Genomic DNA, 15332 nt, shown 5'->3' on the forward strand with positions numbered 1-15332 from the left:
TAATAAACGATAATCAATCCAGGCACAGGGACCCAGGCCTGTAATTCCAGCACTTTGGGAGGCTGAGGTGGGAGGATCACTTGAGCTCAGGAGTTTGAGACCAGTCTGTGCAACATGGTAAAACCCTGTCGCTACTAAAGAATTTAAAAAAGGAAAAATGACCTCAAAGTAGAAGAGGAGTGATGCTGCCAACTCGGATATGCCAAAGAGAAGCGTGCTTGCTTTAAGTGAAAAGGTAAAACTTTATAAGTATGTATGTATAGGAAAAAAACAGCACATATAGAGTTCGGTACTGTCTTTGGTTTCAGGTATCCACCGGGGGTCTCGGAGCATATTCATCACAGACCAGGGGGGACTACTCTGTCAATGTGCCACAATACATGTAACTAGTCACCTGGAGTCTTTATTTTTCCATTAACAGAAGCCTTGCAGACCTAGAGTAGAAATGCAGGGTGGATGTTATCATTGATGGATATCTTGGAGACCTGAGTTAACTACATTACAGGGGCTGGATTTGGAATGATTATGTTAAAAGTGATTCTTGCTTTGGTAAAGAGAGCTTGGGCAGCTGTTTCATATAACCAATTTGAGATGTGATTTATTTTTTTTCTGAAGTTGAATTGAATGAGAGATATCAGCTCATTCCTGGGTTTACTCACCCATCCTTAAGAATACAAATAATGGCCGGGCGTGGTGGCTCATGTCTGTAATCCCAGTACTTTGGGAGGCTGAGGCAGTTGGATCCCTTGAGCCCAGACATTCAAAGCCAGCTTTGATAACATAGGGAGACCTTGTCAAAAAAAAAAAAAAAAAAAAAAAAAAAGCAGACAAGTATAGAACCAAGAGAAATAGATATTTCATTGACACGTCTGTCATGATTCAGTATACACTGATAAGCTCTCAATGGAGACCTCTCATAAATCAGGTGAATAATCCCATGAAGCAGTGCCTGTCTTATAGTTGCCTCACGGGCTTGTTTTGAAGAGGAAATGAAATGTCACAGACTTGTGTGGATACCCAGTAAATGTCAATGTTACACAGGTTTTTACTTCATTTGATGCTGAAATGCATCCTGTACTGAGATACATCCAGGAAGGTTTTACAGTCACAATGATGAGGGCCCTGCTTTTTCAATACCCTGCTTAAGCTGATGAACTGGAGACTTCCGACGGACTATGATCTGATTTGTAAATTTGAAGTAGGAACCGGGGAACAAAAAAGCACTTGTTTATACAAGCACAAAGTCATGTTCTCTGATGCCATAATAGCTCTTGGATGGAGATGGGGAAGAAGAGAGTCATTCTGGTATTTCAGCATTGAGAAATAAGGTCTGAACAGGATTTTGTTCTAGAGGGTAAAGAGAAAAGAGACACAGGGGACAGAGTGGTCCAGCCCTACCTCCTCTTGCACTTTCTCTGCCCCTTTAGGACCTCAGCAGCATGGACCTCATCCGGCCCCGCGTCAGCCTCGTGTGCCAGATTGTCCGCGTGGGCCACATGGAGCTGAAGGAAGGCAAGAAGCACACCTGTGGACTCCGAAGACCTTTTGGAGTGGCAGGTACGAGAGAGACCCAGAGACAAATGTGAAATAGTGCAGTGCTGTGGAAAACAGCATGGCAGTTTCTCAAAAAATTAAACATGGAACTAGCAAATGATCCAGCTGCCCTGCTTCAAAACAATCAAAAGCAAGGTCTGGAGGAGATATTTGTACATCCATGTTTGTAGCAGTATTATTCACAATATGCAAAAGGTGGAAGTAACTAGGTGTCCACCAGTGCATAAATAGACAAAGAAACTGTGGTGTGTACGCACAATGGAATATTACTCAAACAGGAAGGGAATTCTGACACATGCTACATATGGCGTAAATGAACCTTGAGGACTTTACGCTAAGTAAATAAGCCAGACACAAAAGGACAGATATTGTATGATCCCGCCTACGTGAGGCACCTAGAGTGGTCAAATTCATAGAGACAGCATAGAATGGTGAGTGCCAGCGGCTGGAGAGGAGGAATGGGGAGTTAGTGTTTAATGGGTATTGAGTTTCCATTTGGGAAGATGAAAAAGTTCTAGAGATGGAAGGTGATGATGGTTGCACAATAATGTGAATACACTTAATACCACTGAACTGTATACTTTAAAATGGGCAAGATGGTACATGTTATGTTATGTGTGTTTTACCACAATTTTGAAAATAGAGAGAGGGAGGGAAGGAGGAAAGGAGGAAGAAAGGTGGGAAGAAGGCCCAGAGGTAGTAAGAGATGGATCACGTTGTCATTGTCAGCATCAGACACGCGGCATTTACTGCCTGGCACTGCCCGTTTTCTTTGCATGGGTTCTGTGTCCTCACCTAGCCCACGCTCCTTTCTTTCCCCCTTAGTACCCAACACGGTGTCTTATACACAGTAGGACCTAAGTTGTGACTATTGGAATCCTCCCTGTCTGGGTCTGTGTATTGATTTTAGTGGAATAAAATACTCGCTGGGAAGTAAGTGGTTTGCCTGTCTAGGAAATTAACTCTTCAAAGACAATGTTGTGTTTGTTTCTAAATGCTTTCAGAGAGGCTCCTTGGCTTACATCAAACCCCAGAACCTGCCAAAAGTCCCAGCATCTTCCTCTGTAGTTTGTTCAGTTGAGGAAATACATTTTGGGCCTTACATTGACACTTTGGTTGCTCATAGATCGAAAACAATCAAGGAAATGTCACAATTCTGCTCCTGGACCTTTGGTTCCAGACTTACTAAAAAGTAACCTGATGCTAAATTTCTCAAGAATTTAGCAACTCGGGCAGGGCACGATGGCTAATCCCCGTAATCTCAGCACTTTGGGAGGCTGAGGCGGGCGGATCACCTGAGGTCGGGAGTTCAAGATCAGCCTGGCCAGCATGGTGAAACCCTGTCTATACTAAAAAAATACAAAAGTTAGCCAGGTATGGTGGCATGCGCTGTAGTAGTCCCAGCTACTTGGGAGACTGAGGCAGGAGAATTGCTTGAACAGGGGAGGTGGAGGTTGCAGTGAGCCAAGATTGCGCCACTGCACTCCAACCTAAGCAAAAGAGTAAGACTTCATCTTTAAAAAAAAAAAAAAAGGAGAAGAATTTAGCAACTTGATCTTGTAGAGTTTTAAAAGTGGGTAGTCTGCAAAATTGATCCAGTAAAACCCAAAACCCTTCCTCAGCACCTCATGAGTCACTGTTTCGCTGGGCTGGGCATACTGGGAATCACCATTGGCAAAGAAATCTAAAAAAAAGTCCCTGCTTGGTACCTTTCTTCCTCCAGTGTTTTATGTTTGCTGATACTGTCCTTTTCCATAGTAACTTACTGAGGCATGAAGCAATTAGTTTCTTTAATGAAGTTTGTCTTTTTCCTAGTGATGGATATTACTGATATCATACATGGGAAGGTGGATGATGAAGAAAAGCAGCATTTTATTCCCTTTCAGCAGTAAGTACTTTGGCATGTGTCCCAGGTGACTTGAGACCTGGATTAGCCATTCAATTGTGTGTTAACACAGAAACAGGTGCTAGAAACCATTTTCTCAGAGAAGGAAAGATTCTAAGCTGCAAGATTGTCAGATAGGAGCTGAACAGAAGACTTTATTCAAAGTTCTTGATGTTGGACTCCCTTTGAAGAGGGTAAACTGAACTTCCCTGATTCTATAGAAAGGACCAAAGGAATATAAAAGGGCAAATATCTGTCTGCCCTGGAATGCAGAGAGTGGTGCCGTCCTTGTGTCACCAGTGCCAAAGTATATGTGCAGTCTATTGCATGAAACAGGCATCATGGAAGACACAGAATCACGTGGGCTAGCATAGGGCTTCTCAGACTACATCATGCATATAAATCAGGGGAGCTTGTTAGGCTGCAGGGGAGTTCTGCCTCTGACAAGCCCCCAGGTGATGCTGATGTAGCTGGTCTGAGGGCCACACTCTGTGAAGCGAGGGATTAGGAGATGAGAGAGTGAAGGGCTGGCCCACCCATGGGCCGGCATTCCTGCATGTCGGGGGAAAGCCATCCTGGGAGTGTGTGAAAGGATCCCTGCAGAGCTTCACTAAGGCCCTCCATATTGAGCTGCAGGAGCTGGAGCCATGGGTAGGCCATTGAGGAACTGCTGGGAGCAGATTCAAGCCGCGTCACTCTGAAGAAGTGCAAGTGTGAACGTCGTGACCTGCTCCAGCACCTGCTCAGACAGTGTAGGCCTAGTGGAGGCGGAGAGCATTGCCGGGACCAACGCCTACCAGGGGCCATCGTGCCAGTCAGAAGGCATCATCTCGGTTCACTTGCGGCTGCCACTGCAGACAAGTAGAACAAACTGAGAATTCTACAAACCAGCCAGAATCATATATTTGAGTTAATGTATCATTTGTTTACAAATGATATCACAAATTAGTGGAGAAAGATACATTATGCAAAAAAAAATTTTTTTTGGAGAAAGTTAGCCATTTAAGATCCCTAAGTTAGATTGTAGTCTCACAACTTACGCCAGTGTAAATTTTAGATGATTAAACATACAACTGTAAGAGCTAGAATCTTAAAATATTAACAGGAAAATAGAAGTCTTATATGGTAGTAATGAGAAGGAGGCCATTTTAAAGATTCAGCCAAAAAAAGAAAAATTGATAGATTTAACCACCCAAAAATTGTAAAGAACTTATAGATATAAAAAAACAATACAATCTTTGCACCGTGTATGAGAAAGGATGAGTATTTGTAATATATAAAGAATTAATAGAAATTAATAAGGACATGAAGGGAATACACACACACACAGAGAAATGGCATTGTACATTTATTGAGGATGAGTGAAATGCAAATTGAAACATCAAGGTTTAGTTTTTATCTTGACCACATTTTAGTGTTTGGGTAGCTATAAAGAGACATACATTACTTATAGGAATATAAATTGTTACAATGCATTAAAAGCCTTCAAATTTAGATATTTCGAAAAATGTATTCCATGATTAACAGTGATTATTTCTGTTGATGTAATTCTTGGTGATTTTGCCTCTATTTTTGTTTTCCTGTTGTCTTTTTTAATATAAAAAATATGTATTATATGTAATATATAAAATATAAAAATTTTAATCTTTCAGTGTTAAGTCCACACCTTTGGACCAGTTTCTAAACATAATAGTGCAAATAGCTCATGCTCAGTAGTACTTATCTCTTTTATCCAGAGGCTACTATGAATTATTTTTAAAATATGGCCATTGCACTTCATCCTGGGTGACAGAGTCATACCCTGTCTCAGATGAAATATAAAGTAAATATAGATAAAATAAAAGAATTAAAAATAAAATGCACTTACCTTGTATGCTACCACCTATATATTGACCTTCCAAGACGAGACAAATATTTTACGTAGCACAGTGCTAAAGTTAATTATGTGATAACTTTCATCTCCATGAATACCGCTCTTGTTTTGTGTATAATAGAAAACACTGTATGCACACACCTATATAAATATGTATTGTATAATATAGAAATACGTTTAAGTATATTTTATAAATATGTTGAATTTAAGACAATGTTAATTTGTTGATTACATTTATAGATATGTTAAATACAATCGTGCATCACTTCATGGCAGGGATACGTTCTGAGAAACATGTTGCTAGGCTCTCTTGTCATTGTGTAGACACCACAGAGTGCACTTACACACATCCGGAATGTATGGACTACTACACACCTAGGCTGTATGGTATAGCCTATTGCTCTTAGACTGTAAACCTGTCCAGCATGCTACTGTACTGAACACTGCAGGCAGTTGTAACACAGTGCTATTTGTGTCTTTAAACATATTTAAACCTAGAAGGGGTAATGAGTTGTGCTGAGATGTTAAAACAGCTATAATATCACTAGGCAATAGGAATGTTTCAGCTCCATTAATAATCTTTTTTTGTTGAGATGGAGATTCGCTCTTGTTGGCCAGGCTGGAGTGTAGTGGCGTGATCTCCGCTCACTGCAACCTCACCTCCTGGGTTCAAGCAATTCTCCTGCCTCAGCCTCCCGAGTAGCTGAGATTACAGGGGCATGCCATTACACCTGGCTAATTTTTCTATTTTTAGTAGAGACGGGGTTTCACCATGTTGGTCAGGCTCATGTCGAACTCCTGACCTCAGGTGATCCACCCGCCTTGGCCTCCCAAAGTGCTGGAATTACAGGTGTGAGCCATCACGCCTGGCCAGCTCCCTTATAATCTTATGGGACTACGGTCATCTATGCAGTCTGTCATTAACTGAAACATTGTTAGGCATATGACTGTATATTGAATAAATATAAATATACATATAATACTTAATAGATATAAATACTGTACCATATATATTATAGTACTATGAATGTGTTATATTTGTTTTTAAGATTATATGTACATAATAGGAGTGGCCTTCATGGATATGAAAGGTGTCTGAAACAGCCATCTGTGTATTTGCTGGTGGTGATGTGCCCCCTGCTCAACCAGCTTTCCTCTAGCAACCATATCACAATACTTAGACCTGAGATTGTCCCCACTGCATAATCCACACTTTGAGTCCCTGACGAACCCTGCCTTAATTTGATTACTGCTCACTGTGCCGCCAACAGCCACAGTGAAGTATTTACGATGTAGACTGCAGCCTCTGGCATTGAATGCCTGAGACTTATGGCAAGCGCTGCCATAACCTACTTCAAAAACTTTACCGTGTTTTCCAGTAGGAGAGTGTGGTATGTGTACTGTGCAAGTCCACTTAGAGAGAGTCATTTATAAAAAACAGGAACTCAAGACTGTAGCAATCCCATTTGCCAGTCACATATTGCAGTGTGTTTTATTGTCAGGGTGCAGGGAACCCTGTGGAGAAAACTGGCTTACATGCAGCGGACAGAGGAGACAGGAGACTATTGTACTGCCCACTGAGGTGCAGTTGCTGATCGTGCTTCTGCCTTCAGTAGAATGGGGGCTGTGTTTGGTTCTTTGATCGCCCTTTACGAGCCACAGCCTGATAAGGTCACTCAAGTGGAGCTTGTTTGGCAGCACCCATGCCAAGATCTAGCTTGTCATCACATAGAAATCTGAGAACATCTGCCAGACACCAGGCATATACACTGTGCTCGTACATAGGGGGTTGACACTAGACAGAAGCCTTAACAGGCATGCGATCCCAGCCCATCTCTTACAGATGGAGAAACTGAGGCCCAAAGGGAGCCTCTTGCAGAGCTCACTATCAAGTAGAAGTAGAGCTAGGGGCTCCTGCCCCTTCTGTGGGTGCTCTGTCTTCAATTCTACTGCAGCAGCCTCTTCTGCCTCTGACAGAGCATGGAGCATTGCCTCTGATTTTAGTTGCTAACCTTTTGTCACCAGTTTTGTGTACTCTTGGGGTTTTCTCCTCTCTCTTTGCCTCAAGTCATTTCCAAGGTGAATTTAGTGTTTAAGATAGACACAAAATGGAAAACTACAGAAAGATAGAATAGGGGTATTTAGTGTTGATATTTCCAAATTATTCCCATACAACTCACCAGTATCTGAGGTTGTGCTGCAGACTTCCTTTCTCCCCCTCCCACCTTACCTCTTATTTCTGTTTTCCAAGAATTGCGATGGAAACCTACATCCGCCAGAGGCAGCTCATCATGTCACCTTTGATAACATCACACGTGACTGGGGAGAATGAGCCACTCACTTCAGTCTTGAATAAAGTGATTGCAGCAAAGGAAGTGAATCACAAAGGGCAAGGTACAGTCCGGTGCCAGAGCTGGGAGGGACTCTGCTGAGGGTTGGGGACATTCACAGCTGGGTCCTTGGATTCCTGCCCTTTATTATCTTTCTCTGATACAAAACAGCCTCTGCTGGAGACCTCAGGCTTCCTACCATAGGCTTTTAAGACTGAACTGCATTGAGACGCACCCAACAGTCGATTTGATCACAGTTGTGTTTTGTAAATTCTGTGGAACAAATTTTTATCCCATGAGTCTTTACTCTTTATTCATTTATTTATTTATTTTTGAGACGGTCTCATGTTGTCACCCAGGCTGGAGTGCAGTTGCGTGGTCTTGGCTCACTGCAGTCTCCACTTGCTGGGCTCAAGCAATCCTCCTACCTCAGCCTCCCAAGTAGCTGGGACTACAGACATGCACCACCATGCTCAGCTAATTTTTAAATTTTTTGTAGAGATGGGATCTTACTATATTGCCCAGGCTGGTCTCAACTTCTCGCCTCAAGTGTTCCTCCCACTTTGGCCTCCCAAATCCCTGGAACTATAGGCATGAGCCACCGCTCCTGGCCTCCACATTTTTGTCTACCCTTCATTCCCAATGCCGACCCTAGATAATAATTGTGCTCTATTCTGAATAAGTTTATCCCATCACATTTTTTAAAACTGAGAGGAAGGAAACCAAAGTAATACAGATGAATATGTGTTAATATAAAATAATGTAAAAATTTTAGTTTTCAGTATCTCCATATCATGCTCTGTTGATAGAGTTTTAACTAAGAGAAGTTCTGCATTTGAACTTATTTTGAATTGAATTGCATTTTGAATCAAATAAGGAAACTGCATTTTGAATCAAATAAGGAAAAGCAGTGTTAAGACTCAAATACCAAGGTGATGACCATATTTGTAAAATTTCAAACATTGAATACTTTGATTTTCCTTAATATTTTATAAATCTTTCACCTTTTACTAAAGATTCCATGGAGAGGAACCCCTCTGAGCTTTAACCAACTTTTTAAGACCTTGTGTTTGCAGAGCTTATGAAATTAGTTTAAAAAAATGAGGCAGCATTGTTGTCTGGGGTAATACCCAAGGGTTTGTTGTCCCATGCCCAGAAAATTAAGGACATGGACACACACGAAGATTGAGTTCAGGAGTGGAGGTTTAATAGGCAAAAGAAAGAGAAAGGAGAATCGCTCTCTGTCTCTCATGAGAGACAGGGGCTCCCAGATTTTATAGGCAGGCTTGAGGAGGTGGTGTCTGATTTCTGTAGGGCCTACAGATTCGTTAGACCAGGTGTGACATTTACATAGCATGCAGGGAAGACTGGTCACTCCATTCTAATCTTATGCAAATGGGCTTTCCACCTGGCTGGCGCCATGTTGTCTGCTTCTTACTGTACACGTGGCTGGCAAAGAGAAGGGACGATGGAGCCGCCATGTTGGACATGCCTAGGCTCCAGGTAGCCCTTTCCTATTGGCACAACTGCTGGCATTCACCCATGTGAGCTTCCAGCTTGCTTGTCTATGTCTGCAGCTCAATTTTACAGGCTAATCTTTGTTGGAAAAGAAAATGATTTGGGGACTGCTTTTCATTAAAAGGAAAACCTTGCTGAGGATATCCTTACCCTCACTATCTGTTTAAATAATTTCTTAACTCCTATATCGAAAATATGTAGAGACTGGGCTGGGGGTGGCTCACGCCTATAGTCCCAGCACTTTGGGAGGCCGAGGTGGGCGAATCACAAGATCAGGAATTGGAGACCCTTCTGAACAACATGGTGAAACCTTGTCTCTACTAAAAATACAAAAATTAGCTAGGCATGGTGGCGCATGGCTGTAACCCCAGCTACTCAGGAGGCTGAGGCAGGAGAATCTCTTGAACCACGAAGTCAGAGATTGCAATGAGCCAAGATTTTGCCACTACTCTGCAGTATGGCGACAGAGCGAGACTCCGTCTCAAAAAAAAAAAAAAAAGAAAGTAGAGAATGAATTAGTCTGTACATATCAAAAATACAGAGACTGAATGACTTTTTTTCACTACCCTGTAACTGTCTTCCAAAATGGAAGCAATCAGAAAACATGTTATTTTCATAATATTTAGTTTCTTATGTACTTGCAATTATCCTGTATAGGAAAGACATGCAAGGAATCAATAAAGAATCTGAAAACAAATAACTAAATATATTTCTGTTTTTATTTTTGTTTTTGTTTTTTTGAGATAGAGTCTCGCTCTGTCGCCCAGGCTGGGGTGCAATGGTGCAATCCTGGCTCACTGCAACTTCTGTTGCCCGGGTTCCAGTGATTCTCCAGACTCAGCCTCCCGAGTAGCTGGGATTACAGGCACCTGTCATCACACCTGGCTAATTTTTCTATTTTTAGTAGAGACAGGCTGTTACTATGTTAGCCAGGCTGGTCTCGAACTCCTGAACTCAAGTGATCCTCCCGCTTCAGTCTCCCAAAGTGCTGGGATTACAGGTGTAAGCCACTGTGCCCGGCCCTATTTCTGTTTTTTTAGAGCTCTTAACTAAGTATAATTTCAGCTGGAGTGGAAAACCCTTATACTAAACAGATTACCATGTATGTGTAATTTTTGTAACAAAACTGAAAAAAAGTCATTTCCATTCTTGCTGCCTAACAACAAAACAAGCACTTTTCATTTTTTTCTTTCTTTTTTTCCCAAATACCATACTTCATGCCAAACAAGCACTTTCCAAATGTTGTTATGCTCTTCACAAATACTTTTTGTGGCTGCATAATATTCCAGCATTTAGACTTAAGAAAAGGGAATCCCCTAGATAAACACTTAAGTGCTTTCTAATTTGTCATTATTACAAATATAAAAACCCCTACTCTGACTATCTTTATACATGAAATCTTTTCCATGTTTAAGATTGTCTCCCCAAGAAAATTCCCAGAAGTTGGATTTCTAGGTCACATGCTGGGAACAAGCCTACACATGGAGATATAAATATTGCCAAATCGCTTGCCATAGATTTCTACCATGTGTGAGTGTTTATCTTATTGCACTCTTGGTTATGTTGCAAACTGATATTTAAAAATCATTAGGGCTGGGCGTGATGTCTCACGCCTGTAATCTTAGCACTTTGGGAGGCTGAGGCAGGTGGATTACTTGAGGTTAGGAGTTTGAGACCAGCCTGACTAACATAGTGAAACCCCATCTCTACTAAAAAAAAAAAAACAATAATTAGCTAGTGTGTTGGTGCACACCTGTAATCCCAGCTACTGGGGAGGCTAAGGCATGAGAATTGCTTGAACTCAGGAGTCAGAAGTTGCAGCGAGCTGAGATGATGCCACCGCATTCTGCCTGGGCAACAAAGTGAGACTCTGTCTCAAAGAAAGAAAAAAAAGAAAAATGGTTTGTTCTCAGAGGTTTAATAACTATACACTTCTTTTTCCTTTTAACATTCTGCCTTCTTTTTCTATGTAATTCATTATTGGGAATTTATTTTAATGAAAATACAAGATGAGAAAGTAAATTTTCTTAAGTAGCAAGAAAATAATCCCAGCATATTCATGTAATTATTGGATTTTTTCATGATTTGTTATGCCTCTTTTGCCATATATTAAATTGCTATATACTATAGTATTTCATTGTTTCATGTATATGTCTTTTTTAACCATTAGTATCACAGATCATTGTAGCTTTACCATATATTCTGGTATCTGATAGGGCCTATCTTTACCCTTTTTTTCCCCCAAAGTTAGCATCTGTTCACGTCTCTGTCAAATTCTCAAAGAGGTCATGTTGTGATTTTAATGGAAGTGTCATTAAAATTATAGGTCAACTGGGGGAGAATTTACATCTTTATAGTAAGATTGTGACTATACAATTTAAATGTTCTTTTCAACAGTTATGCATGTGTTATACAGATCATACAAAGAACTGAAAATTTATCTTTTATTTGTTCAAAGGACTTTGGGTATCCTTGAAGCTCTTACCAGGTGACCTCACACAGGTTCAGAAGAATTTTTCACACTTGGTTGATAGATCAACAGCAATAGCCCGGAAGATGGGCTTTCCTGAAATCATACTGCCAGGTAAGCACTTTGCATGGCTCACCTGTTTGCTTCCTCCTGTGCAGTGATTGTTTCTTATTGGACGGTGGAGGCAACTTGGATCCAGAAGACTTGGTTATTTACATTCATTGGCCCTGAGGCAACTGAGACACAAACAGAGACACCTGCAGTGCTTAAGAAGCTACCCAGTGTGCAAGCCCAAAATAATGCTTTTAAACATAACTCAAATTTTCTTACTCTCTCTTTTACACAGACCCTCTCAGATACCACAGGGTGCTCCGTTCGGGAGACTAATTGGCCTCATTTGAGTGCCCCTTTCTCGTTATGACATCCCCAGCATGTAGGCGCCTTGCTCTCTCCATTCTCTGCAGCTCCAAAAGTGCTCTGGCTCTCCCTATTCTTGTTGTGACGAGAATAGTCAGCATTTTCCTGTTTCATCTTCTTTCTAGTGATCTGCATATGTGTGTGTTCTCTCGATTTGCTGACTTCACCCATTTAATTTTAATATCCATACTAAGAAAAGGGAATCAGTCCCTCAAATTTTATACATGTTGCTATAAACTGATATTAATAGAAATTCTAGCAAAACAACCATGCCATGTTAGAAAAATTCTAGAAAACCAACTTATCTGTTGCACAAAAATCTAGGTTATTTTAGGCCAGGCATGGTGGCTCATGTCTGTAATCCCAGCATTTTGGGAGGCCAAGGAAGGCAGATCACTTGAGGTCAGGACTTCCAGTCCAGCCTGGCCAACATGGTGAAACCTTGTCTGCATCAAAAATACAAAAATTAGCTGGGCACGGTGGCAGGCTCCTGTAGTCCCAGCTACTCAGGAGGCTGAGGCATGAGAATCGCTTGAGCCCAAGAGGCAGAGGTTGCAGTGAGCTATGACTGCGCCACTGCACTCCAGCCTGGGTGACAGAGCAAGACTCTGTCTCAAAATAAAATAAAATAAATAAATAAATAAATTAGGTATTTTAAAGTAATACAAGATCTTATTTCTCCTTTGAGAAGTTAAGGGGCAGTGATAACTTATTGCTGCCCACACTGTCTACGTGTAGTGAGTCTTAAATGAATATTTGTGGAATGAATGAATAAAAAAGTAATAAAATGGAGATCACTCTTTCTTTCTTTTTCTCATAAAAGAAGATAATTTTTTGCTTATTTTGTCCATTCCATAGCCATTTTACCCTGATATACATTGATCAACATTCTGGGAAAATGTTTTGTCTTCTTGTTAAAGAAAAAAAAACTTAGTAGTAATATTCTCTACCTTAAGGTGGTTTTACTGCTACAATGAGACACAAATCTGAAAATATAAAGTAGAGGAGTTTATTCTTTGATCAGGGTGACAGCAGGGTTGGCTTCTTCTGAGGCCTTTGAATAAGGTGAGTTTACCTTTGAAATCTGGCTTGTAAAATAACATTAAGTTTTTTGTTTGTTTGTTTGTTTAAGTCAATAGGATTGGTTCATAGAATGCCAAGGGCTACATTGGTTTTAAAATTCATCTAGAATATGGCCAAGCGAGACGGCTCACATCTGTAATCCCACACTTTGGGAGACTGAGGTGGGTGGATCACTTGAGGTCAGGAGTTCAAGACCATCCTGGCCAACATTGTAAAACCCCATCTCTATTCCAAATACAAAAATTAGCTGGGAGAGTTGACGTGCACCTGTAATCCCAGTTACTCGGGAGGCTGAGGCGGGAGAATTGCTTGAACACAGGAGGTGGTGGTTGCAGTGAGCTGAGATTGCACCACTGCACTCTAGGGGGACACAGAAAGACTCTGTCTAAAAAAAAAAAAAAAAAAAAAGCTGGGATTGGTGGTGCATGCCTGTAATCCCAGCTACTTGGAAGGCTGAAGCGGGAGGATCACTTGAACTCGGGAGGCAGAGTTTGTAGTGAGGTTAGATCATGCCACTGCACTCCAGCCTGGGCAATAGAGTAAGGCTCTGTCTCAAGAAAGAAAGACAAAAAAAATCATCTATGGGGGTGGTTCCAAGATGGCCGAATAGGAACAGCTCCAGTCTACAGCTCCCATTGTGAGCGACACAGAAGACGGGTGATTTCCGCATTTCCAACTGAGGTACCAGGTTCATCTCACTGGGGCGTGTCGGACAGTGGGTGCAGGACAGTGGGTGCAGCCCACCGAGCGTGAGCTGAAGCAGGGTGAGGCATCGCCTCACACTGGAAGCTCCAGGGGTCAGGGAATTCCCTTTCCTAGCCAAACAAAGCAGTGACAGATGGCACCTGGAAAATCAGGTCACTCCCACCCTAATACTGTGCTTTCCAATGATCTTAGCAAACAGCACACCAGGAGATTATATCCCACGCCTGGCTCAGAGGGTTCCACGCCCATGGAGCCTCGCTCATTGCTAGCACAGCAGTCTGAGATCGAACTGCAAGCTGGCAGCGAGACTGGGGGAGGGGCGCCTGCCATTGCTGAGGCTTGACTAGGTAAACAAAGCTGCCAGGAAGCTCGAACTGGGTGGAGCCCACCTCAGCTCAAGGAGGCCAGCCTGCCTCTGTAGACTCCACCTCTGGGGGCAGGGCATAGCCGAACAAAAGGCAGCAGAAACCTCTGCAGACTTAAATGTCCCTGTCTGACAGCTTTGAAGAGAGTAGTGGTTCTCCCAGCACAGAGCTTGAGATCTGAGAATGGACAGACTGCCTCCTCAAATGGGTCCCTGACCCCCAAATAGCCTAACTGGGAGACATCCCCCAGTAGGGGCCGACTAACACATCACACAGCCAGGTACCCCTCTGACACGAAACTTCCAGAGGAATGATCAGGCAGCAACATTTTCTGTTCAGCAATATTCGCTGTTCTGCAGCCTCCGCTGCTGCTTCCCAGGCAAACAGGATCTGGAGTGGACCTCCAGCAAACTCCAACAGACCTGCAGCTGACCATCCTGACTGTCAGAATGAAAACTAACAGAAAGAACATCCACACCAAAACCCCATCTGTATGTCACCATCATCAAAGACCAAAGGTAGATAAAACCACAAAGATGGGGAAAAAACAGCAGAAAAACTGAAAATTCTAAAAATCAGAGTGCCTCTCCTCTTCCAAAGGAACGCAGCTCCTCGCCAGCAACAGAACAAAGCTGGACAGAGAATGACTTTGACAAGTTGAGAGAAGAAGGCTTCAGACGATCAAACTTCTCCAAGCTAAAGGAGGAAGTTCGAACCCATAGCAATTAAGTTAAAAACCTTGAAAAAAGATTAGACAAATGGCTAACTAGAATAACCAATGCAGAGAAGTCCTTAAAGGATCTGATGGAGCTGAAAACCATGGCACGAGAACTACGTGACGAACACACAAGCTTCAGTAGCCAATTTGATCAACTGGAAGAAAGAGTAGCAGAGATGGAAGATCAAATGAATGAAATGAAGCGAGAAGAGAAGTTTAGAGAAAAAAAGAATAAAAAGAAACAAACAAAGCCTCCAAGAAATATGAGACCATGTGAAAAGACCAAAGCTATATCTGATTGGTGTACCTGAAAGTGATGGGGAGAATGGAACCCAGTTGGAAAACACTCTGCAGGATATTATCCAGGAGAACCTCCCCAACCTAGCAAGGCAGGCCAACGTTCAAGTTCAGGAA

At 42.0% G+C, this 15332-nt stretch overlaps 1 protein-coding gene and 1 non-coding gene across 3 annotated transcripts in view; both read left to right on the forward strand.

The window, feature by feature from the left end:
- The window catches only part of DOCK5 (dedicator of cytokinesis 5), a 240537-nt gene that overhangs the window by 122753 nt on the left and 102452 nt on the right, over window positions 1–15332 (forward strand). For both annotated transcript variants that reach the window (XM_023216751.3, XM_023216752.3), the window contains exons 10-13: window positions 1428–1557; window positions 3370–3442; window positions 7564–7706; window positions 11619–11744. In XM_023216751.3, coding sequence (XP_023072519.1) covers window positions 1428–1557; window positions 3370–3442; window positions 7564–7706; window positions 11619–11744 — 472 coding nt within the window. The remainder of the gene's footprint in view (window positions 1–1427; window positions 1558–3369; window positions 3443–7563; window positions 7707–11618; window positions 11745–15332) is intronic.
- LOC111545786 lies at window positions 8609–8721 on the forward strand. The gene has a single exon (XR_002732542.1). It is a non-coding gene; the product is annotated as a U5 spliceosomal RNA (small nuclear RNA).

Source organism: Piliocolobus tephrosceles, chromosome 7 (assembly GCF_002776525.5).
Source record: "Piliocolobus tephrosceles isolate RC106 chromosome 7, ASM277652v3, whole genome shotgun sequence".
Classification (NCBI taxonomy): Eukaryota; Metazoa; Chordata; class Mammalia; order Primates; family Cercopithecidae; genus Piliocolobus; species Piliocolobus tephrosceles.